The 21,449-nt window shown below is 41.6% G+C and overlaps 1 protein-coding gene across 1 annotated transcript; it reads right to left on the bottom strand.

Annotated features, from left to right (window-relative positions):
- Positions 1–539: 539 nt before the first annotated feature.
- Positions 540–20,905, bottom strand: LOC124268890 (tripartite motif-containing protein 3-like). The gene is made up of 3 exons (XM_046703913.1): positions 20,839–20,905; positions 19,512–19,821; positions 540–2,741 (listed from the first exon to the last, which is right to left on the bottom strand). Exons 2-3 carry the CDS (start codon positions 19,819–19,821, stop codon positions 1,057–1,059), a joined length of 1,995 nt encoding a protein of 664 aa, XP_046559869.1. The 5' UTR covers positions 20,839–20,905; the 3' UTR covers positions 540–1,056.
- Between the last annotated feature and the right edge of the window lie 544 nt (positions 20,906–21,449).

Below are 21,449 nucleotides of genomic sequence, written 5' to 3'. Positions count from 1 at the left end.
TAGACACAAAGCTAGAACGTACATGCCTGTATAATAGACACAAAGCTAGAACGTACATACCTGTATAATAGACACAAAGCTAGAACGTACATGCCTGTATAATAAACATAAAGCTAGAACGTACATACCTGTATAATAGACACAAAGCTAGGACGTACATACCTGTATAATAGACACAAAGCTAGAACGTACATGCCTGTATAATAGACACAAAGCTAGGACGTACATACCTGTATAATAGACACAAAGCTAGAACGTACATGCCTGTATAATAAACATAAAGCTAGAACGTACATGCCTGTATAATAGACATAAAGCTAGAACGTACGTACATGCCTGTATGATAGACATAAAGCTAGAACGTACATGCCTGTATTATAAACATAAAGCTAGAACGTACATACCTGTATAATAGACATAAAGCTAGAACGTACGTACATGCCTGTATGATAGACATAAAGCTAGAACGTACGTACATGCCTGTATGATAGACATAAAGCTAGAACGTACGTACATGCCTGTATGATAGACATAAAGCTAGAACGTACGTACATGCCTGTACAATACAAAGTGATGTATTTGTCACATCAATGTTCAAAAAGAAAGACCTCCAAGAAGAAAGTTATATTCCGCTCAACATGACGCTGGTGGGAGCTACACCATGAAAACATTCGTTGGAATACATATATGTTACTGGACATTCTTTACCATTAATGCACAAGACCTTCCCGTTCTCCAAGGTCTTATGTGTACATTTGAATGTTTCTGCATCAACTACAGGTCAATAAAGATTTAATTATAAATTCAATTACATGTCAACATTCACAAACAAAAACGCACATGAGTGAATTATGGTGAAGAAACTACAAGAATATGACTTTTGCATGACCATTTACAGGACCATAGTCTGACAAGCACAAGTCAGAAGTTATACGTACAATCACAATCACACACAATCACACACAATCACACACAATCACATGTAGTGTCATTCTTATAGAAACAGGCCGTTCCCGAGGCTTGGTTTGTTGCCTGGGTGTGCCTCAGGGATGCGTCTCACTGAGGTGTACTGCCCGTGAATACCTTCACAGCATCTCTGTTGTATTCCATCACAAACAGCTTATGGCCACAAAGGAACAAGCCGTACGGGTGAAGTATTTCAGACTGTGACGTCAGCAGGTTTCTGACAAACTTCCCTGTTGCTGTCAGTAGTATCACCATCCGTGTCCCCGAGTCCGCCACCAGGATGTGTCCTGTGCTGGTAGTGGCGATACCTCGTGGTTCTCTGAGACTCCCTCCTCCGGTAGAGGTGAACACAACATCTCCATGTGGTGTGATACAGTACACAGAGTGGGACCCAACATCGGACACCAGGATGTTGCCGTCGGTTGTAGCACTGAGGAACCATGGGTTTATGGTCTTTCCTCTGTTCAGTATACTATGTGATTTCAACACTGCCCCCGATGTGTCCAGGATATCAACACAGGGAGGATCCCCGCAACCTGCTGCTAGTTTCGAGGAACTCAAAGCTGTCAGGCATCTGTACTTCTTCTTTGTTGAGACACGTGACAGTAGTACAAGGTCAGGGGTCACCCGTACTACTGCTATCTCGTTGTGTGTGGAGAAGGACACCAGCACCCGATTATCCCCCAGCCTCGTCACAGTGCGTGGATCACTTGGAAGATTGAGTTTGCTGCTTTGTGATTTGCCCTTGTTCGCGTAGAAGGATTTCAGACAGCTATTGGCGTGGTCCGTGACCACCAGTGTCTCTACACCGTCCACAACCAGGACAGTGACGTCAGCTGGATCCGGCTTCTTCACGTCTCCATCAATCCTGATGTCGACGGTCTGGTGGACCACCGGTCTGCTATGTACATCAAATGTGCTACTCTGTATTCTATCAAGCCGCACATCCACGACAGGTTCACCTAGGTTCTGCTGTATTCGACCCAGGTGTACGGCATCGTGTAATTTCCCCTCGTCTAGTTCACAAAGAAACAGAACTTGTGAATCACCTACACTGTCTGACAAACCAGCCCTGTCTGTTGATTCATTGAGAGCCCCTGACTGACACATCCGGTACATCTCAAACATGTCAGTCTCACTCCCAGACTTCAGCACCTGGCTGAGGTACTCTATGTGTTGTTGATACATCTGCATGTCTATTTCTCCTGACTTCATCTGCCCCTTCAGTTGTCCACACTGCTTCTCTGTCATCTCAACTAGCTCATCCAGCAGCTGTGTCTCCTTCTGTTTGATCACAGATATGACTTTCTGTGAGACCTGCTTGATCTGTGACTCAGCTGTGTCTCTGTTGCGGCTGATCTCTTCAATCTGTGATCTGTGTTGTAGAAGTGATCTGCTCGCATCCTCAAAGCGTTGTGTGATCAACTCCATATTGAGGTTTAGAACATTTCGCATCTCCGCCATCATGGACTGAAGAGTGAGTACAGAGTCGCACTTCCTGTGGTATAGGATGCAACACCTGGTACATATTGCCACATTACAGTCCCGACAGCAGAATTCCAAGTCTTCATTGTGTTCCTTGCACCTTGGTCTTTGTCGCCGTGTGGCCTTAACTGCTCCACCAAGGTCAGCAATCACGTGGTTTGATGTAGCAGGAAGGGAAGCATGCATCTTCACACATCTCTCACAGAGCTGGACATCACAGTGTTGACAGAACGACGTGGCCGGAGCTCCCTCACCAACATCATGGCAGGGTTGGCAATTATTCTCTGTACCTATACAACACATGGAAACATCGGTCACAATCACAAACGCTCAGTGTTTATGCAAAGACGAAATAGATGCGAAATTGCATCTAAGACTGACTGACTGACTGAGTTTGGTTTTACGCCGCTTTTAGCAATATTCCAGCAACATCACATTATATCTAAGACTGACTGACTGACTGAGTTTGGTTTTACGCCGCTTTTAGCAATATTCCAGCAACATCACATTATATCTAAGACTGACTGACTGACTGAGTTTGGTTTTACGCCGTTTTTAGCAATATTCCAGCAACATCACATTGTATCTAAGACTGACTGACTGACTGAGTTTGGTTTTACGCCGCCTTTAGCAATATTCCAGCAACATCACATTATATCTAAGACTGACTGACTGACTGAGTTTGGTTTTACGCCGCTTTTAGCAATATTCCAGCAACATCACATTATATCTAAGACTGACTGACTGACTGATTTTGGTTTTACGCCGCTTTTAGCAATATTCCAGCAACATCGCATTATATCTAAGACTGACTGACTGACTGAGTTTGGTTTTACGCCGCTTTTAGCAATATTCCAGCAACATCACATTATATCTAAGACTGACTGACTGACTGAGTTTGGTTTTACGCTTTTAGCAATATTCCAGCAACATCACATTATATCTAAGACTGACTGACTGACTGAGTTTGGTTTTACCGCTTTTAGCAATATTCCAGCAACATCACATTATATCTAAGACTGACTGACTGACTGAGTTTGGTTTTCGCCGCTTTTAGCAATATTCCAGCAACATCACATTATATCTAAGACTGACTGACTGACTGAGTTTGGTTTTACGCCCGCTTTTAGCAATATTCCAGCAACATCACATTATATCTAAGACTGACTGACTGACTGAGTTTGGTTTCACGCCCGCTTTTAGCAATATTCCAGCAACATCACATTATATCTAAGACTGACTGACTGACTGAGTTTGGTTTTCACGCCGCTTTTAGCAATATTCCAGCAACATCACATTATATCTAAGACTGACTGACTGACTGAGTTTGGTTTTTTACGCTTTTAGCAATATTCCAGCAACATCACATTGTATCTAAGACTGACTGACTGACTGAGTTTGGTTTTACGCTTTTAGCAATATTCCAGCAACATCACATTATATCTAAGACTGACTGACTGACTGAGTTTGGTTTTACGCCCGCTTTTAGCAATATTCCAGCAACATCACATTATATCTAAGACTGACTGACTGACTGAGTTTGGTTTTACGCTTTTAGCAATATTCCAGCAACATCACATTGTATCTAAGACTGACTGACTGACTGAGTTTGGTTTTACGCTTTTAGCAATATTCCAGCAACATCACATTATATCTAAGACTGACTGACTGACTGAGTTTGGTTTTCGCCGCTTTTAGCAATATTCCAGCAACATCACATTGTATCTAAGACTGACTGACTGACTGAGTTTGGTTTTACGCCGCTTTTAGCAATATTCCAGCAACATCACATTATATCTAAGACTGACTGACTGACTGAGTTTGGTTTTACGCCGCTTTTAGCAATATTCCAGCAACATCACATTTAATCTAAGACTGACTGACTGACTGAGTTTGGTTTTACGCCGCTTTTAGCAATATTCCAGCAACATCACATTATATCTAAGACTGACTGACTGACTGAGTTTGGTTTTACGCTTTTAGCAATATTCCAGCAACATCACATTATATCTAAGACTGACTGACTGACTGAGTTTGGTTTTACGCCGCTTTTAGCAATATTCCAGCAACATCACATTATATCTAAGACTGACTGACTGACTGAGTTTGGTTTTACGCTTTTAGCAATATTCCAGCAACATCACATTTAATCTAAGACTGACTGACTGACTGAGTTTGGTTTTACGCCGCTTTTAGCAATATTCCAGCAACATCACATTATATCTAAGACTGACTGACTGACTGAGTTTGGTTTTACGCCGCTTTTAGCAATATTCCAGCAACATCACATTATATCTAAGACTGACTGACTGACTGAGTTTGGTTTTACGCCGCTTTTAGCAATATTCCAGCAACATCACATTATATCTAAGACTGACTGACTGACTGAGTTTGGTTTTACGCCGCTTTTAGCAATATTCCAGCAACATCACATTATATCTAAGACTGACTGACTGACTGAGTTTGGTTTTACGCCGCTTTTAGCAATATTCCAGCAACATCACATTATATCTAAGACTGACTGACTGACTGAGTTTGGTTTTCACGTAGCGCTTTTAGCAATATTCCAGCAACATCACATTGTATCTAAGACTGACTGACTGACTGAGTTTGGTTTTACGCCGCTTTTAGCAATATTCCAGCAACATCACATTATATCTAAGACTGACTGACTGACTGAGTTTGGTTTTACGCCGCTTTTAGCAATATTCCAGCAACATCACATTATATCTAAGACTGACTGACTGACTGACTGAGTTTGGTTTTACGCCGCTTTTAGCAATATTCCAGCAACATCACATTATATCTAAGACTGACTGACTGACTGAGTTTGGTTTTACGCCGCTTTTAGCAATATTCCAGCAACATCACATTATATCTAAGACTGACTGACTGACTGAGTTTGGTTTTACGCTTTTAGCAATATTCCAGCAACATCACATTATATCTAAGACTGACTGACTGACTGAGTTTGGTTTTACGCCGCTTTTAGCAATATTCCAGCAACATCACATTATATCTAAGACTGACTGACTGACTGAGTTTGGTTTTACGCCGCTTTTAGCAATATTCCAGCAACATCACATTATATCTAAGACTGACTGACTGACTGAGTTTGGTTTTACGCCGCTTTTAGCAATATTCCAGCAACATCACATTATATCTAAGACTGAATGACTGACTGATTTTGGTTTTACGCCGCTTTTAGCAATATTCCAGCAACATCACATTATATCTAAGACTGACTGACTGACTGAGTTTGGTTTTACGCCGCTTTTAGCAATATTCCAGCAACATCACATTGTATCTAACAAAGTGTAGGAAGGTGTACATGGAGCGGCTCAAGCAGATACTCGGTGTACACTTGCTGGCCTGGTTTACAGTGAACCATTCGTGTAAGTTTCAGTTGTCATCTTGACACCAAATGGAATCTGTGTCTGAGTGTTTCGCCATGGAAGCTAAACTGAATTACTTAATACTCTGCATTTTGAACTTACAATGGAGATGCTATTTAGCTAATGCATGTGCACCGCCAGTAGATATCTCTCTAAACTGCTGCTATTTTCTAATCTCGCTGTAGTAGTCTAGTTCAGTATTTGTTATTTAGATAACACTGTCCATCTACAACTTGCAATATGGCAGCCTAAAACTACCCTGACCCCAGTGTATCCTGATCAGTACCCTCACGTAGCACAGATTCACATGTAGCAGGAAAACTTAGGCTTTCCGCGAAGCTGCTTTTCACGGAACCCCCCAGAACACGGGGGACTGTTGAGACTCATGTATACTGACGATGTTTATTAAACGCTGACTTGTCAGCTGACTTATCTTTACCCCGGGGTAACCCACGTGTTTGTACTGGGGTTTGAATATAGATTGACCAAGCCTGTTCATCATCTTCAAAATCTTTATTACGCATGAAGGTCACAGGCCCATATACATTATTCTAATTCAACTTAGTATGTAATTAAGAAATACATAGAGAATCTCACCCAAGTGTCTTTTGATATCAAATATATCACCACGAGTTGATAAAGTAACAAATATCCGAGGCTTGCCGAGGATATTTTTACTTTTATCAACGAGTGTTGATATATTTGATATCAGAAGACACAAGAGTGAGATTCTATTTATCATCAAAAATCACTTTTCATTAGTTTTCAATGAAAAATGTACATCTCTGAACACAGTACTGCCATTAGATTTGCAGTGCAGCGATGTCATAACGTTGTGACGTCAACAAGTTCATGACGTCATAGCATTGTCGGGGCATTGTACAAAATCTACTGTCAAAACGATATCTCCTAGGAGATATATAGAGAATACTACACGAGGACTCATTACATACGAATTAAACGAAACGAGTGTCCTTCCTATGGTATCTGACCGAGCGAAAGCGAGGTCAGATAACATAGGAAGGTCACGAGTTTCGTATAATTTGTATGTAATGAGACCGAGTGTGGTATTTTATTTATAACCCACTTCTTACATGCATTAAATTGACAAAATAGCGTATTTTTGTTATTTTTTGGTTTCAAACCGAAACCGGTTTCATAAAGAGGTTGCGGAAGAGTTTTGTACTGTAGTACAATATTTGCATGACGTCACACTAATGACGTCACTGCCTTGGCAACCGACGTCGCGATGCATGTCAGTTGTCATCGCCTCGTACAGCCTCCTACAGTCAACTACTCCGTAGCACCCCGTTTCTTGGTTTGCTGTTGCTTCATGCAGCTAACATCACTGGTGGAAACATTGCGTTTATGTTTTTCGACGGATATAATGTCTCAGTTCGACTCACAATTAAACAGCGACACGGTAACGTTCGCAATGTTTACATTCCCACAATGCATTTAAGTTGTAGAATGAATGAATTCACGTGTTTGTTAAGAATGAAAAAATAGTTACGTCAGAATGTGACCTAATTGAGAGGTCATCGGTTATCCAATCAAATCGTTAGAATCTCAGGTCAAGTCGTTACGACACAGGTCAACGCGATACGACACTCGTGTGACGTACGAGATTAGTATGCAACTACCCATACGTTGACCACGTGGGTAATAACGTCTGATCTCACACAAGCGATATCTTCTGTGGAACACAGTTTTGGATGATAAAATTCGCTCTACCACCATGTATAGTGTAATAAAGCACACTTTCGCCGTGAACTGTTATAGTTAAAGCACGAGGACGCTAGCGTCCGAGTGCTTTAACCCCCTTGATGCCGAGTTATTTTTCAGGCGCACATTTTCATACGCTTTGAAAAGTGAACGTTGTGCGAAAATTGTGCTCGCGTGGTCCTGGATCTACGTACGGCTATAAAATTACACAGAAATGTAGAATATTAAATTTCCAATCCGTTGGTATAAATATAAGTGCAACTTCCTCGGCGGTTTTTGAGAAATAGGCCTTGCTCAATGTTGTCTAAATTTTTGTTATGCGTTAAAAAACTAAATTTATCCGCTTTTTATCGCGCACCGATAAAAGCACTGAGCTACGAATTTTTTATTTTGGCATCTTTGCGGAAAGTGTGAGCGAAGAAAATACAGCCTGATATCTGAACGACATACGTGTATATGAATTGGATTTATGTGCTTATGCATAACATTATACGCTCAACATTAAAAATGACTCGCAATAAATGTCAAAAATGGATTTTCTTCTACCACGTCAAACGACGACAGAGAGGTCATACACGTATAATGATAAGGGGGCATAACTCCGTTATGCTTAACACTAGGTCAATGTAACTCAGATCACATGGAGAGTATTTGTTGTGGATACGGACGTTATCTTTTGTTTACTGTGAACAAAACTATTGCAATTCAAAGTTCCCCAATAAGAGCGGATACGCTTTGGTAGTTTCACAATTTATAAGAAAAGATGACAACGTACTACATGTGAAAGCACGTAATAGCGATTTGGATGGCCCTATCCGATATATAAGTTAGTTCTTAGATTCCCATATTCTCCTGTTTGTGTAGATGTATTTTGACTAATTTTGCATCGTTATTACCAGAGTATTAGCCATATCTTCAAATGTAATGAAATTGCTAAAAATAATACAACATTTTAGTTGACGTCATTGCTTGTTTTGTGCATTTTGCGACGTCGGAAAAAGACGACATTGGTATGCTGATTAGTATATATCTCACCTAATTTCCATTAATTGTGTGAAAGGTCTCGGCTTCTTTGTCAGAATTAACACTCTTTAGACAAAACATAAAATGACTGGTTTTTCCATTTAAATAGTGTTCTGAATATATCAACAATTAGACGGTTTGACTGTGTTTCTTATCATGAGCAACACGCGCACCTGTTTGGCATCAATTTAACGTAAATGAAAAATAACATTTCACACCCGAATATTTTGTTTAGGATAAGAATTTTCTTTATTTATGATTATGTAGCTATTTCTCTTCATAAGTATGCAATGGAAGATGCAAAAATGATAGCTTTTTATATATGGATCTAGTACGTACTATATATTAGAATATGGATGTAAGATTTGTCCAAATTAAGACATGACATGGTTTATATATTTTTAAACAATTTTCGTATAATTTTACTAAGAGTTTGATATCCTGTCATCGCAATATGTTTAAATCGAATATGAATTGATTATATTATCGAAAACAATGATAGTGAATCATAAAACGTTACCGACAAACGCGCACCTGGCCAATCAATATACATAATTGTTTTCTCTATAAAACGACACAAAAATGTGCAAAGAACAAGACAATTCCTTTAAATGTGTGTGCATATACATTTCACAACATACATAAATCATTTTCATTAAATATTATCAGTTTTACTTATAAGGTTTAATCAAATCGCCGTTCATTAACCTGTTCATGTGAAACTGCAATATTAGTCCAAATGCATTGAATATTGTACATCATAGGAACTTAAATAATTGCAGTTATGGCTACGTTTGATCTTCTAACACTTGTGTAAAGGTTTAGAATATGGTGTACTGCACTAAATGTGTCAATTTAATATGTCAATATTATTCAAACAATCAAAAACTTTCAAAGAATAAAACACCGTAAACCCTATATGCACGTATGATATGATATTGGACAAGGCTAAATGTAGATACTGAGGTCAGTTTCATGAAAAAGTTTCTGAACTATACGCAATATATACATCATAATACCGACAGTGTAATCGGAATTGTACCACGCCTGAGTGTCGGTTCCTTTGATCTTACCCGTGGTGTATTTGCTGGAAGACAACAGTTTTGTCTTGAAGGCAGATTTCGTCTGCCATTGGCTCCTAAAAGCCACGCCCCACGGCAACGACTGAACACAACATTGTTCAACATTGTACACAATTTATGTCAGTCAAGGTTTGCAACAAGGAAATGTAACTTCTACAGTTTTAATGGTTTCAAATGAATTTACAAGCTGAAATTGACCAACTCTTTTAGTTATGAGAACAAAATGCTGTTATAAAATGAAAAAGAATTAAACGTATACATGTACTTTATATGTACTTTGAAATTTACACAATAATGAAAGTTATAGTTCCAAAAATGTTTTCAGATTTAGATTAATTATTGTAGAAAACACAGTTTTATAAATAGCACTCATTTTAGCAACTAGACTGAGAATGAAACGGTCGTTAAAACTTTAAAATTTTCCCGCTTCCCATACATAATAGGCGTGGTACAAGTCAGTTAGCTCATCCAATCCTCGATCTGTGCTCGTATACACCACAGTTTTGCCGGAGTTGATTGACCGGTGTTGAGGAAGCTCGAGCAAAGCTCTCGCGTCTCCCACCTGTCAATCAACTCTGGCAAAACTGTGGTGTATACGAGCACAGATCTCGGTTTGAAATGATCTAACTAATACGGATTGGGCGATTGTGTTTACTCTTGTTCAACCGACCTTCACCTCAAAGAAATTGCCTAATATGTACAACAATGTTGACGTATGACATCACTACTGATGACCTATTTCTTACAAAATGGCGGCTTTGCTGACAAGGATACACAGGATTTTGCGAGGACCCTTCCATTGATTCAGTGATCGTTTGTACATAAATATGACATGTAAGTAATCAGAATGATTCTGACTATTTGTGTATTGTTATATGTTTTATCGTTTTCACTGTAAGTAAGAAAACTGCGTGATTTTGCGTCAGTCATGGCGTCACGCTGCACGGAAACTTTGACAATTTCTTATGAATTATCACATCATTGCATTGTATCTATTTATAATTTCCTATTTCTTGCTACGATACTCTTTCCATGCATATTCCAAAGGTATTGAGCCATTGCAAGCAATGAATAGACGGGTGAATGTTGGAAAATTTCAGAAAATGCTACGCAGTGTAAAATTGGAATTTGTCTTTGTTTACATTTCGAACCAGCGCAGTCTTTCGAGCACAGCGTTTGTTTTCACACCCAATATGTTTGGTCCCATTTCATCTGGACAGTTGGTATTGGTAAAAAAGACCAGTTGCAATTTGATTCTAAAATGTATGGGGAATTCAGTGATGCATTTTTTTAAGCTGAATATGAAATATACGTGATGTAATAGGCGTCTCAGTACCGGCCTTCGCGAAACGTGATTTTGTAAACACTATCCAATATGGCGGAAAGCGCTCTACGACGTTCGTGTAAGTGTATTTTCGAAAACATCCCAACCGATTCTAGATTCATCGGCAACGTTTCAGAATTATCATTAGCGATTTCATGTAAAAGTGATATCATAGTTCATTAATATGTTATTTTTTAAATTCAATACTCCCAGTAATTATCCGATTTTCACATTTCAAAACATACAGCAAATAACGTTGTGAATCGCGATTTCGTACTGCGTCAAAAATGGCGACATTTTCGATGAAACCTATTTTGAAAGGTCATTTTCAGCACTTGAGCTTTATCTAAAATAATAGTGGATGGTATCAATAAACAGGAAATTTCCCGCAGAATTCGGAAATTTATAGTATTGACCAATCAGAACTCGTGTTCTAAGATGCTTCAGTGAAAGATCAAAGGCGCCGACAGTACTTTATCAGACGATAATGTGCACTATTTGCATTACGTCACAATGTATTGGCGTCACTGCGCCATTCTAGTGTGCCCCCTCTTAATCGAACCATTTTACATTACGTCACAATGTAAGCGACGACACGATGCATGTCAGTTGTCATCACCTCGTACGGCCTCCTACAGTAAACTACACCGTTGCATCCCGTTTCTTGGTTTGCTGTTGCTTCACGCAGCTAACATCACTGGTGGAAACATTACGTTTATGTTTTACGACGGTTAAAATGTGTCATTTCGACTCACAAGTTTTCAGCGACACGGTAACGTTCGTAATGTTTACATTCCCACAATGCAATTGTGGAATGTCGCTTGACTACTCAACTTCCTCTGTATGTACTGACCTAAACTTACGCTGGTAGTAGAAATGCAACGTTCATATTGCCCCATATGGTTTACGTTAATGACAGATGTAATTAAAATAATTCAGAGGAGATATTTAATCCGAACGTAAACCGTCATCAAACTGTTATCATTTGTTTTTTTCTGGTAACGTTCGTCTTAACGTAGGGGGCAGACACATCAATAGAACAGCGCGCCAGTTAGCCCTGTGCGAGGATTCTTAATTTAGGTCACCGACACCGTCGTTTGTTTTCTGCCTTAAATTAATCGTAATTATCTTTAGAAAGTATTAAATTTGGCATCTTAGAAAAGAAATACACTTCCCCTACCACCATGTATAGTGTAATAAAACACACTTTCGCCCTGAACTATTATAACGTTAAAGCAAGCGTCCTCGTGCTTTAACTATAATAGTTCAGGGCAAAAGTGTGTTTTATTACACTTTCTAAGATGCCTAGCGGTTCGAACAATCGAAAAAAAAATACATTATCAGACAATAAAGGTATAGTTTTTTGATGACGTAACAATTGAATGACGTTATCCCGTCACTGCGCCATTCTAGTGTGCCCCCTCGTAATCGAACCATTTTACATTACGTCACAATGTAAGCGACGTCACGATGCATGTCAGTTGTCATCGCCTCGTACGGCCTCCTACAGTAAACTACACCGTTGCATCCCGTTTCTTGGTTTGCTGTTGCTTCACGCAGCTAACATCACTGGTGGAAACATTACGTTTATGTTTTACGACGGTTCAAATGTGTCATTTCGACTCACAAGTTTTCAGCGACACGATAACGTTCGTAATGTTTACATTCCCACAATGCAATTGAGGAATGTCGCTTGACTACTCAACTTCCTCTGTATGTACTGACCTAAACTTACGCTGGTAGTAGAAATGCAACGTTCATATTGCCCCATATGGTTTACGTTAATGACAGATGTAATTAAAATAATTCAGAGGAGATATTTAATCCGAACGTAAACCGTCATCAAACTGTTATCATTTGTTTTTTTTTTCTGGTAACGTTCGTCTTAACGTAGGGGGCAGACACATCAATAGAACAGCGCGCCAGTTAGCCCTGTGCGAGGATTCTTAATTTAGGTCACCGACACCGTCGTTTGTTTTCTGCCTTAAATTAATCGTAATTACCTTTAGAAAGTATTAAATTTGGCATCTTAGAAAAGAAATACACTTCCCCTACCACCATGTATAGTGTAATAAAACACACTTTCGTCCTGAACCATTATAACGTTAAAGCAAGCGTCCTCGTGCTTTAACTATAATAGTTCAGGGCAAAAGTGTGTTTTATTACACTATACATGGTGGTAGGGCGAAGTGTATTTCTTAAGTCACACCAACTGAGCGAAGTATCGTACAATCGTCAGTTGTATACGGGATGTTGGTGAATCCAAGTCAAGTGCAATCCACTGACCGGGTCCCCAAAAGTTTTACGATGACAGATTTTGAAAACATTCAAGCAAAATTCAGTGAAACATTATCAGCTATCAGGATTAACCAAAAAGTAACTGAAAGTAGATTGCTGACAGTCGAAGTAAAATTCGCAGGTATGTCCTGTTATACAAGAAAACTCTACCGAGGTTCCTCAGTCTGATCAGGGAGTTGTAGAGTATCCCTGGTCTGATAACCGCCAAAATGGCGGGATAGCGAGCCAGGACGGTCATGTCGACCCGGGGACACATTCTGTCGCTGCTGCCGACATCCAGAGAGAATTCGAGTGTGTTAGAGACAGTTTAACGGAAGTACTGATTCCAAATGAACTGCGTGTGTTTGACATGACACAGGGCATCAAACAGGGAAATCAGGCGGTGCTAGCATTACTCAGCAAATATGCTAGATACTCTGAGACTGCAATAAAACAGTTGTCTGTGATTGTTGATAAAGGACTAGACAAGATTAATGATGGAGACATCCATAAACGTTTCATTATTTTAAACACTGAAATAAATCATCTACAAGCTGAGTATTCGACCCTTCTGGTGAACAGTCAGTTTGATGGTGAAACTGCAAAACTTTTCAGATGTTTAGAGAAAAACACAACAGCTTTTTCAGCACAATCTCTCAACAATCTGCGACATGCTGCAAAGATATCAGCGGCCAGATCCCGGTTTTCCACCCCATCTAGACGTGGTTTTGGGAGTCGTCATATCCAATTTACAAACATTTACAATTTAGGGTCGCGATTTGGAAACCGATTCACCAAAACCTTTAAATGTATCCCTACACTATTGGGGTAACGCTGTTTTCTTGGGCATTGTCATTTACAGAAGCCCTAGGTCAATGAACTCCCCAATTCCGCTAAACTGAGGAATCAGCGGGCCATTATCATTTGCAGCGGCCCGCTAATTTCTGATAACTAGACGGCGGTTTCATGATAATCCCGTCCATTTTAGCTGTAACACTATGAATTATTCATCATTGTCAGATTTAGTCAGTGTGCACACAATAAACGTGTCGAAGTTTGAAAAGGGAACTAGTTTTTCTGGCGATGGCGTAAGTTCAAGGAGTGATATGATTAACCTTTGACCTAGAGGAACTTGGAAATGGTTTAAATAATGAATTTCGTTCACGAAAAAACAGCGTAAAACGAGTTGAATTAGAATGGGGATAACTGTACTGTGTTTGACGAATTGGGGACGTATACCGGTGGTTATATAGCCGCAAATGTATTATATCGGTTTGTAAACCTGGGGATACGGTGGTGTTTATACACCTGGGTATACTGCGGTGTTTGTAGACCTCGGGGTACGGTGGTGTTTATACACCTGGGGATACGGTGGTGTTTATACACCTGGGTATACTGTGGTGTTTATACACCTGGCGATACGGTGGTGTTTGTAGACCTCGAGGTACGGTGGTGTTTATGGACCTGGGGATACGGTGGTGTTTATACACCTAGGGATACGGTGGTGTTTATACACCTAGGGATACGGTGGTGTTAATACACCTAGGGATACGGTGGTGTTTATACACCTGGGGATACGGTGGTGTTTGTAGACCTCGGGGTACTGTGGTGTTTATACACCTGGGGATACGGTGGTGTTTATACACCTAGGGATACTGTGGTGTTTGTAGACCTCGAGGTACGGTGGTGTTTATGGACCTGGGGATACGGTGGTGTTTGTAGACCTCGGGGTACTGTGGTGTTTATACACCTAGGGATACTGTGGTGTTTATACACCTTGGGATACTGTGGTGTTTATACACCTAGGGATACGGTGGTGTTTTTACACCTAGGGATACTGTGGTGTTTATACACCTAGGGATACGGCGGTGTTTATACACCTGGGGATACTGTGGTGTTTATACACCTGGGGATACGGTGGTGTTTATACACCTAGGGATACTGTGGTGTTTATACACCTGGGGATACGGTTGTGTTTATACACCTAGGGATACGGCGGTGTTTATACACCTGGGGATACTGTGGTGTTTATACACCTGGGGATACGGTTGTGTTTATACACCTAGGGATACGGTCGTGTTTTTACACCTAGGGATACTGTGGTGTTTATACACCTGGGGATACGGTGGTGTTTATACACCTAGGGATACGGTGGTGTTTGTACACCAAGGGATACGGCGGTGTTTATACACCTGGGGATACTGTGGTGTTTATACATCTGGGGATACAGTGGTGTTTATACACCTACCTAGGGGATACTGTGGTGTTTATACACCTGGGGATACGGTGGTGTTTATACACCTAGGGATACGGTGGTGTTTTTACACCTAGGGATTCTGTGGTGTTTATACACCTAGGGATACGGTGGTGTTTTTACACCTAGGGATACGGTGGTGTTTATACACCTAGGGATACGGTGGTGTTAATACACCTAGGGATACGGTGGTGTTTATACACCTAGGGATACTGTGGTGTTTATATACCTGGGGATACGGTGGTGTTTATACACCTAGGGATACGGTGGTGTTTTTACACCTAGGGATACGGTGGTGTTTATACACCTAGGGATACTGTGGTGTTTATACACCTGGGGATACTGTGGTGTTTATACACCTGGGGATACGGTGGTGTTTATACACCTAGGGATACTGTGGTGTTTATACACCTGGGGATACGGTTGTGTTTATACACCTAGGGATACGGTGGTGTTTATACACCTAAGGATACGGCGGTGTTTATACACCTGGGATACTGTGGTATTTATACACCTGGGGATACGGTTGTGTTTATACACCTAGGGATACGGTGGCGTTTATACACCTAGGGATACGGTGGTGTTTTTACACCTAGGGATACGGTGGTGTTTATACACCTAGGGATACGGTGGTGTTAATACACCTAGGGATACGGTGGTGTTTATACACCTGGGGATACGGTGGTGTTTGTAGACCTCGGGGTACTGTGGTGTTTATACACCTGGGGATACGGTGGTGTTTATACACCTAGGGATACTGTGGTGTTTATATACCTGGGGATACGGTGGTGTTTATACACCTAGGGATACGGTGGTGTTTTTACACCTAGGGATACGGTGGTGTTTATACACCTAGGGATACGGCGGTGTTTATACACCTGGGGATACTGTGGTGTTTATACACCTGGGGATACGGTGGTGTTTATACACCTTGGGATACTGTGGTGTTTATACACCTGGGGATACGGTTGTGTTTATACACCTAGGGATACGGTGGTGTTTATACACCTAGGGATACGGCGGTGTTTATACACCTGGGGATACTGTGGTGTTTATACACCTGGGGATACGGTTGTGTTTATACACCTAGGGATACGGTGGCGTTTATACACCTGGGGATACAGTGGTGTTTATACACCTGGGGATACGGTGGTGTTTATACACTGGGGATAGTGGTGTTTATACATCTCGGGGATACGGTGGTGTTTATACACACCTGGTGTTTATACACCTGGGGATACGGTGGTGTTTATACACCTGGGGATACGGTGGTGTTTATACATCTCGGGGTACGGTGGTGTTTATACACCTGGGGATACGGTGGTGTTTATACACTTAGGGATACTGTGGTGTTTATACAGCTGGGGATACGGTGGTGTTTATACACCTGGGGATACGGTGGTGTTTATACACCTGGGGATACGGTGGTGTTTATACACCTGGGGATACGGTGGTGTTTATACAGCTGGGGATACGGTGGTGTTTATACAGCTGGGGATACGGTGGTGTTTATACAGCTGGGGATACTGTGGTGTTGGTAGCCCTCGGAGTACGGTGGTGTTTATACACCTGGGGATACGGTGGCATTTATGGACCTGGGGATACTGCGGTGTTTATACACCTGTGGATACGGTGGTGTATATAAACCTGGGGATACGGTGGTGTTTATAGACCTGGGGATACGGTGGTGTATATAAACCTGGGGATACGGTGGTGTTTATATACCTGGTTGCCGTTGTACAAAGCGATCTTGGCGCTAAGGTGACCGTAACTCCCATACCTTAACATAGACTTAAGGTTATCTTAGCGCTAAGGTGACCGTTACTCCCATACCTTAACATAGACTTAAGGATATTTTAGCGCTAAGGTGACCGTAACTCCCATACCTTAACATAGACTAAAGGTAGTCTTAGCGCTAAGGTTGTTTTGTACAACAGCACCCAGGAGATACGGTGGTAGTTTCTACACCTCGGGGTACGGTGGTGTTTATATACCTGGGAATACGGTGGTGTATATAAACCTGGGAATACGGTGGTGTATATAGACCGGGGAATACGGTGGTGTATATAAACCTGGGAATACGGTGGTGTTTATATACCTGGGAATACGGTGGTGTATATAAACCTGGGAATACGGTGGTGTATATAAACCTGGGTACACGGTGGTAGTTTTTCTACACCTCGGGGTACGGTGGTAGTTTCTACACCTCGGGGTACGGTGGTGTTTATATACCTGGAAATACGGTGGTGTATATAAACCTGGGAATACCGTGGTGTATATAGACCGGGGAATACGGTGGTGTATATAAACCTGGGGATGCGGTGGTGTTTATAGACCTGGGGATACGGTGGTGTATATAAACCTGGGGATACGGTGGTGTTTATAGACCTGGGGATACGGTGGTGTATATAAACCTGGGGATACGGTGGTGTTTATATACCTGGTTGCCGTTGTACAAAGCGATCTTGGCGCTAAGGTGACCGTAACTCCCATACCTTAACATAGACTTAAGGTAATCTTAGCACTAAGGTGACCGTAACTCCCATACCTTAACATAGACTTAAGGTAATCTTAGCGCTAAGGTTGTTTTGTACAACAGCTCCCAGGAGATACGGTGGTAGTTTCTACACCTCGGGGTACGGTGGTGTTTATATACCTGGGAATACGGTGGTGTATATAAACCTGGGGATACGATGGTGTTTATAGACCTGGGAATACGGTGGTGTTTATATACCTGGGAATACGGTGGTGTATATAAACCTGGGGATACGGTGGTGTTTATAGACCGGGGAATACGGTGGTGTATATAAACCTGGGAATACAGTGGTGTTTATAGACCTGGGAATACGGTGGTGTATATAAACCTGGTAATACGGTGGTGTATATAAACCTGGGAATACGGTGGTGTTTATAGACCGGGGAATACAGTGGGGTTTATTAACCTGGGAATACGGTGGTGTTTATAGACCTGGGAATACAGTGGGGTTTATAAACCTGGGAATACGGTGGTGTATATAAACCTGGGCATACAGTGGTGTATATAAGCCTGGGAATACAGTGGTGTTTATAAACCTGGGAATACGGTGGTGTTTATAGACCTGGGAATACAGTGGTGTTTATAAACCTAGGAATACAGTGGTGTTTATAGACCATGGAATACGGTGGTGTATATAAACCTGGGAATACGGTGGTGTATATAAACCTGGGAAAAGGCTGGTGTATATAGACCTGGGAATACGCTGGTGTATATAAACCTGGGAATACGGTGGTGTTTATATACCTGGGAATACGGTGGTGTATATAAACCGGAGAATACGGTGGTGTATATAAACCAGGGAATACGGTGGTTTATATAGACCTGGGAATACGGTGGTGTATATAAACCTGGGAATACGGTGGTGTATATAGACCTGGGAATACGGTGGTGTATATAAACCTGGGAAAACGGTGGTGTATTTAGACCTAGGAATACAGTGGTGTTTATAGACCTGGGAATACAGTGGTGTTTATAAACCTGGGAAAACGGTGGTGTATTTAGACCTAGGAATACGGTGGTGTTTATAGACCTGGGAATACAGTGGTGTTTATAGATCTGGGAATACAGTGGTGCTTATAGACCTGGGAATACACTGGTGTTTATAGATCTGGGAATACGGTGGTGTATATAAACCTGGGAATACAGTGGTGTTTATAGACCTGGGAATACAGTGGTGTTTATAGACCTGGGAATACGGTGGTGTTTATAGACCTGGGAATACGGTGGTGTATATAAACCTGGGAATACAGTGGTGTTTATAGACCTGGGAATACGGGTGTGTTTATAGACCTGGGAATACGGTGGGTTTTATAGACCTGGGAATACGGTGGTGTATATGAACCTGGGTATATTTCTACTCTAGGATATCCAGTGTGTATTGAAGCGGTACGTAAATGGGCGAAGCGATGTGATTATTGGCGGAGGCATGTTTACATTTACTCACTATGCACAGAATCGTCGACGCTCGACAGAGTGTCCAGTAGTCCCTGGATGAGAAAGCTGGGCTTGATCTGTCTCACCCACTCCTCCACTGGTCTGTCAGAATGAGGAACTCGGGTCAGCTGTCGACAATGGGGACACGGGATGGACTTGGCACTGATGGCATCTTGTCTGGTCTTCAGGAACTTCCCCAGACAGACCTTACAGAAGGTGTGGCCACAGGTCAAAGTGCAGGGGTCTTTGTATCCCTCTGTACATATTGGGCAGGTCAAGAATTTCTCATTTAGACTTTCTAGCTTTCTAACGGCAATCATCTGGAACAAAGGAACAGATATTGTTTAAGAACGTGTACGTATTCACGGTAAATTAGGTAGAACAGATCGTTTATGTACCGTCCATATACCACGTGTCCTCTTACAACCTGAACATAAAACGGTTCCGTTTCCTTATCTTATAGATCCTGGATCCTGTACCTTTCACTGATGAATCGAGATACACCCTCGATAGACTTTACAGATCGTCGTGTCCGAGTGTGGTGTAGACAAGGAGAAAGACCTCAGGTTCCAATCTCCGTATCATGTCTAGACGTGTCCAATGGGCATAAGGGCTGGGTTTATGTTTGGAAAGTGCATTGACGATTCCGTGGACGGAGGCGTCTTGACCATACGTGATCAGCAACGATTACCTTGTCACCGTCGACCGTGGAGATAAGCTGATGTACACTATTTCTAATCATCTCCAATCCTCTAGTTTGCAGCTATTCTGCAAGTTTCGGATCCTGTACTCCTGACTTTAGATGTTCTAAACGGGGTCAACATCCATGGTTAGTTGGTACATCTTCCATAGTCCGCTAATCACAGACTTGGAAACACTGACTGCATCCAGTTTCCAACATGCCAAAATCATGCCAAGATCATGCCAAGAGCCTGTCACTCTCCGCTTCTCTCATTCCATCACTGATTCACACCTCTTAGCCTTCACTCGTTACTACCTATACAATTCATTCCTTCATCCACTCCTTCCTTTACCCACGCTTAGTCCCTTGAGTCCTTCCTTCACTCACCTTTTAACAAGTAATATACGCCTTCTCAATTATTCCTCCACATCCATATCCTTCACACACCACGCCAGCCCTCTCCACACGGTAGGTTACGTGAACATGTCATAAATAACGCTGACTTACTTCCTTGTCCTTACGTGGCCAGATTCGCACAGGGTGAGATTATTCCTGCGGGACAATGTATGTACAGTTTGAATAAAGATTACTGGATGTTCCGCTACACATCTGGCTCTCATTGTGTCCATGCATGTATTTCAACACTCCAACTTACCTTGTATCCACACCGTTTCTCACCCAGGCCAGGTACAGCACGACACAGGTAATGCTGATTTCTTACATACAGGATGAACAATGTGATATGTGATTTAGTAGACCTGCCTCCTTGTCACGACATGACCATATTTTACATTGTGCACATTTCTGCACAACAATTGACCTGTATCACGTGCAACAGTGAGGTAATGTGGAGCGCACTAGTGCAGTGGTAAGGCGTCTGCCTATCACGCTGAAGGCCCGGGTTCGATCCCCGGTGGAGGCACCTAGGTTCGGGTCCCGAGGTGGGCACATTTGCGTAGTATCCTTGGACAAGATACTTAGATCCACATTGCCTCAGTTCACCCAGCTGTAAAATGTGCTGGCAATGTGAGTGTTAAGTTCATTGCGACCTAGCAGACAGCATGGCTGTATGATCCCCAGGGAGTTGAAAAAGTATCGGAAAGTAAGATAGTGTCCTATGACCGGGGTTAGTAATGTACGTAGCACCGTGAGCAGGCAATGTGCCTGGATATGAGCGCCATAAAAGCGGACTATTTCTATTACTATTACTAATGTAGGGTGAGGTAACATAGGGTGAGATAATGTAGAGTGAGGTAATGTTGCGTG

Source organism: Haliotis rubra, unplaced genomic scaffold (genome assembly GCF_003918875.1).
Source record: "Haliotis rubra isolate DU_JTF1 unplaced genomic scaffold, ASM391887v1 Scf140, whole genome shotgun sequence".
NCBI lineage: Eukaryota > Metazoa > Mollusca > Gastropoda > Lepetellida > Haliotidae > Haliotis > Haliotis rubra.
The sequence above is the reverse complement of the archived record's forward strand: the minus strand, read 5'-3'. Positions and strand labels throughout refer to the sequence as shown.

What these genes read in the sequence shown, in the direction of transcription:
- LOC124268890 (XM_046703913.1), bottom strand. Translation starts at nt 19,821, where the DNA reads ATGATTGCCGTTAGAAAGCTAGAAAGTCTAAATGAGAAATTCTTGACC. An exon ending in CGTCGACGATTCTGTGCATA is followed by an intron (nt 2,742 to 19,511) that starts GTGAGTAAATGT and finishes TGTGTTGTATAG; the next exon opens with GTACAGAGAATAATTGCCAA.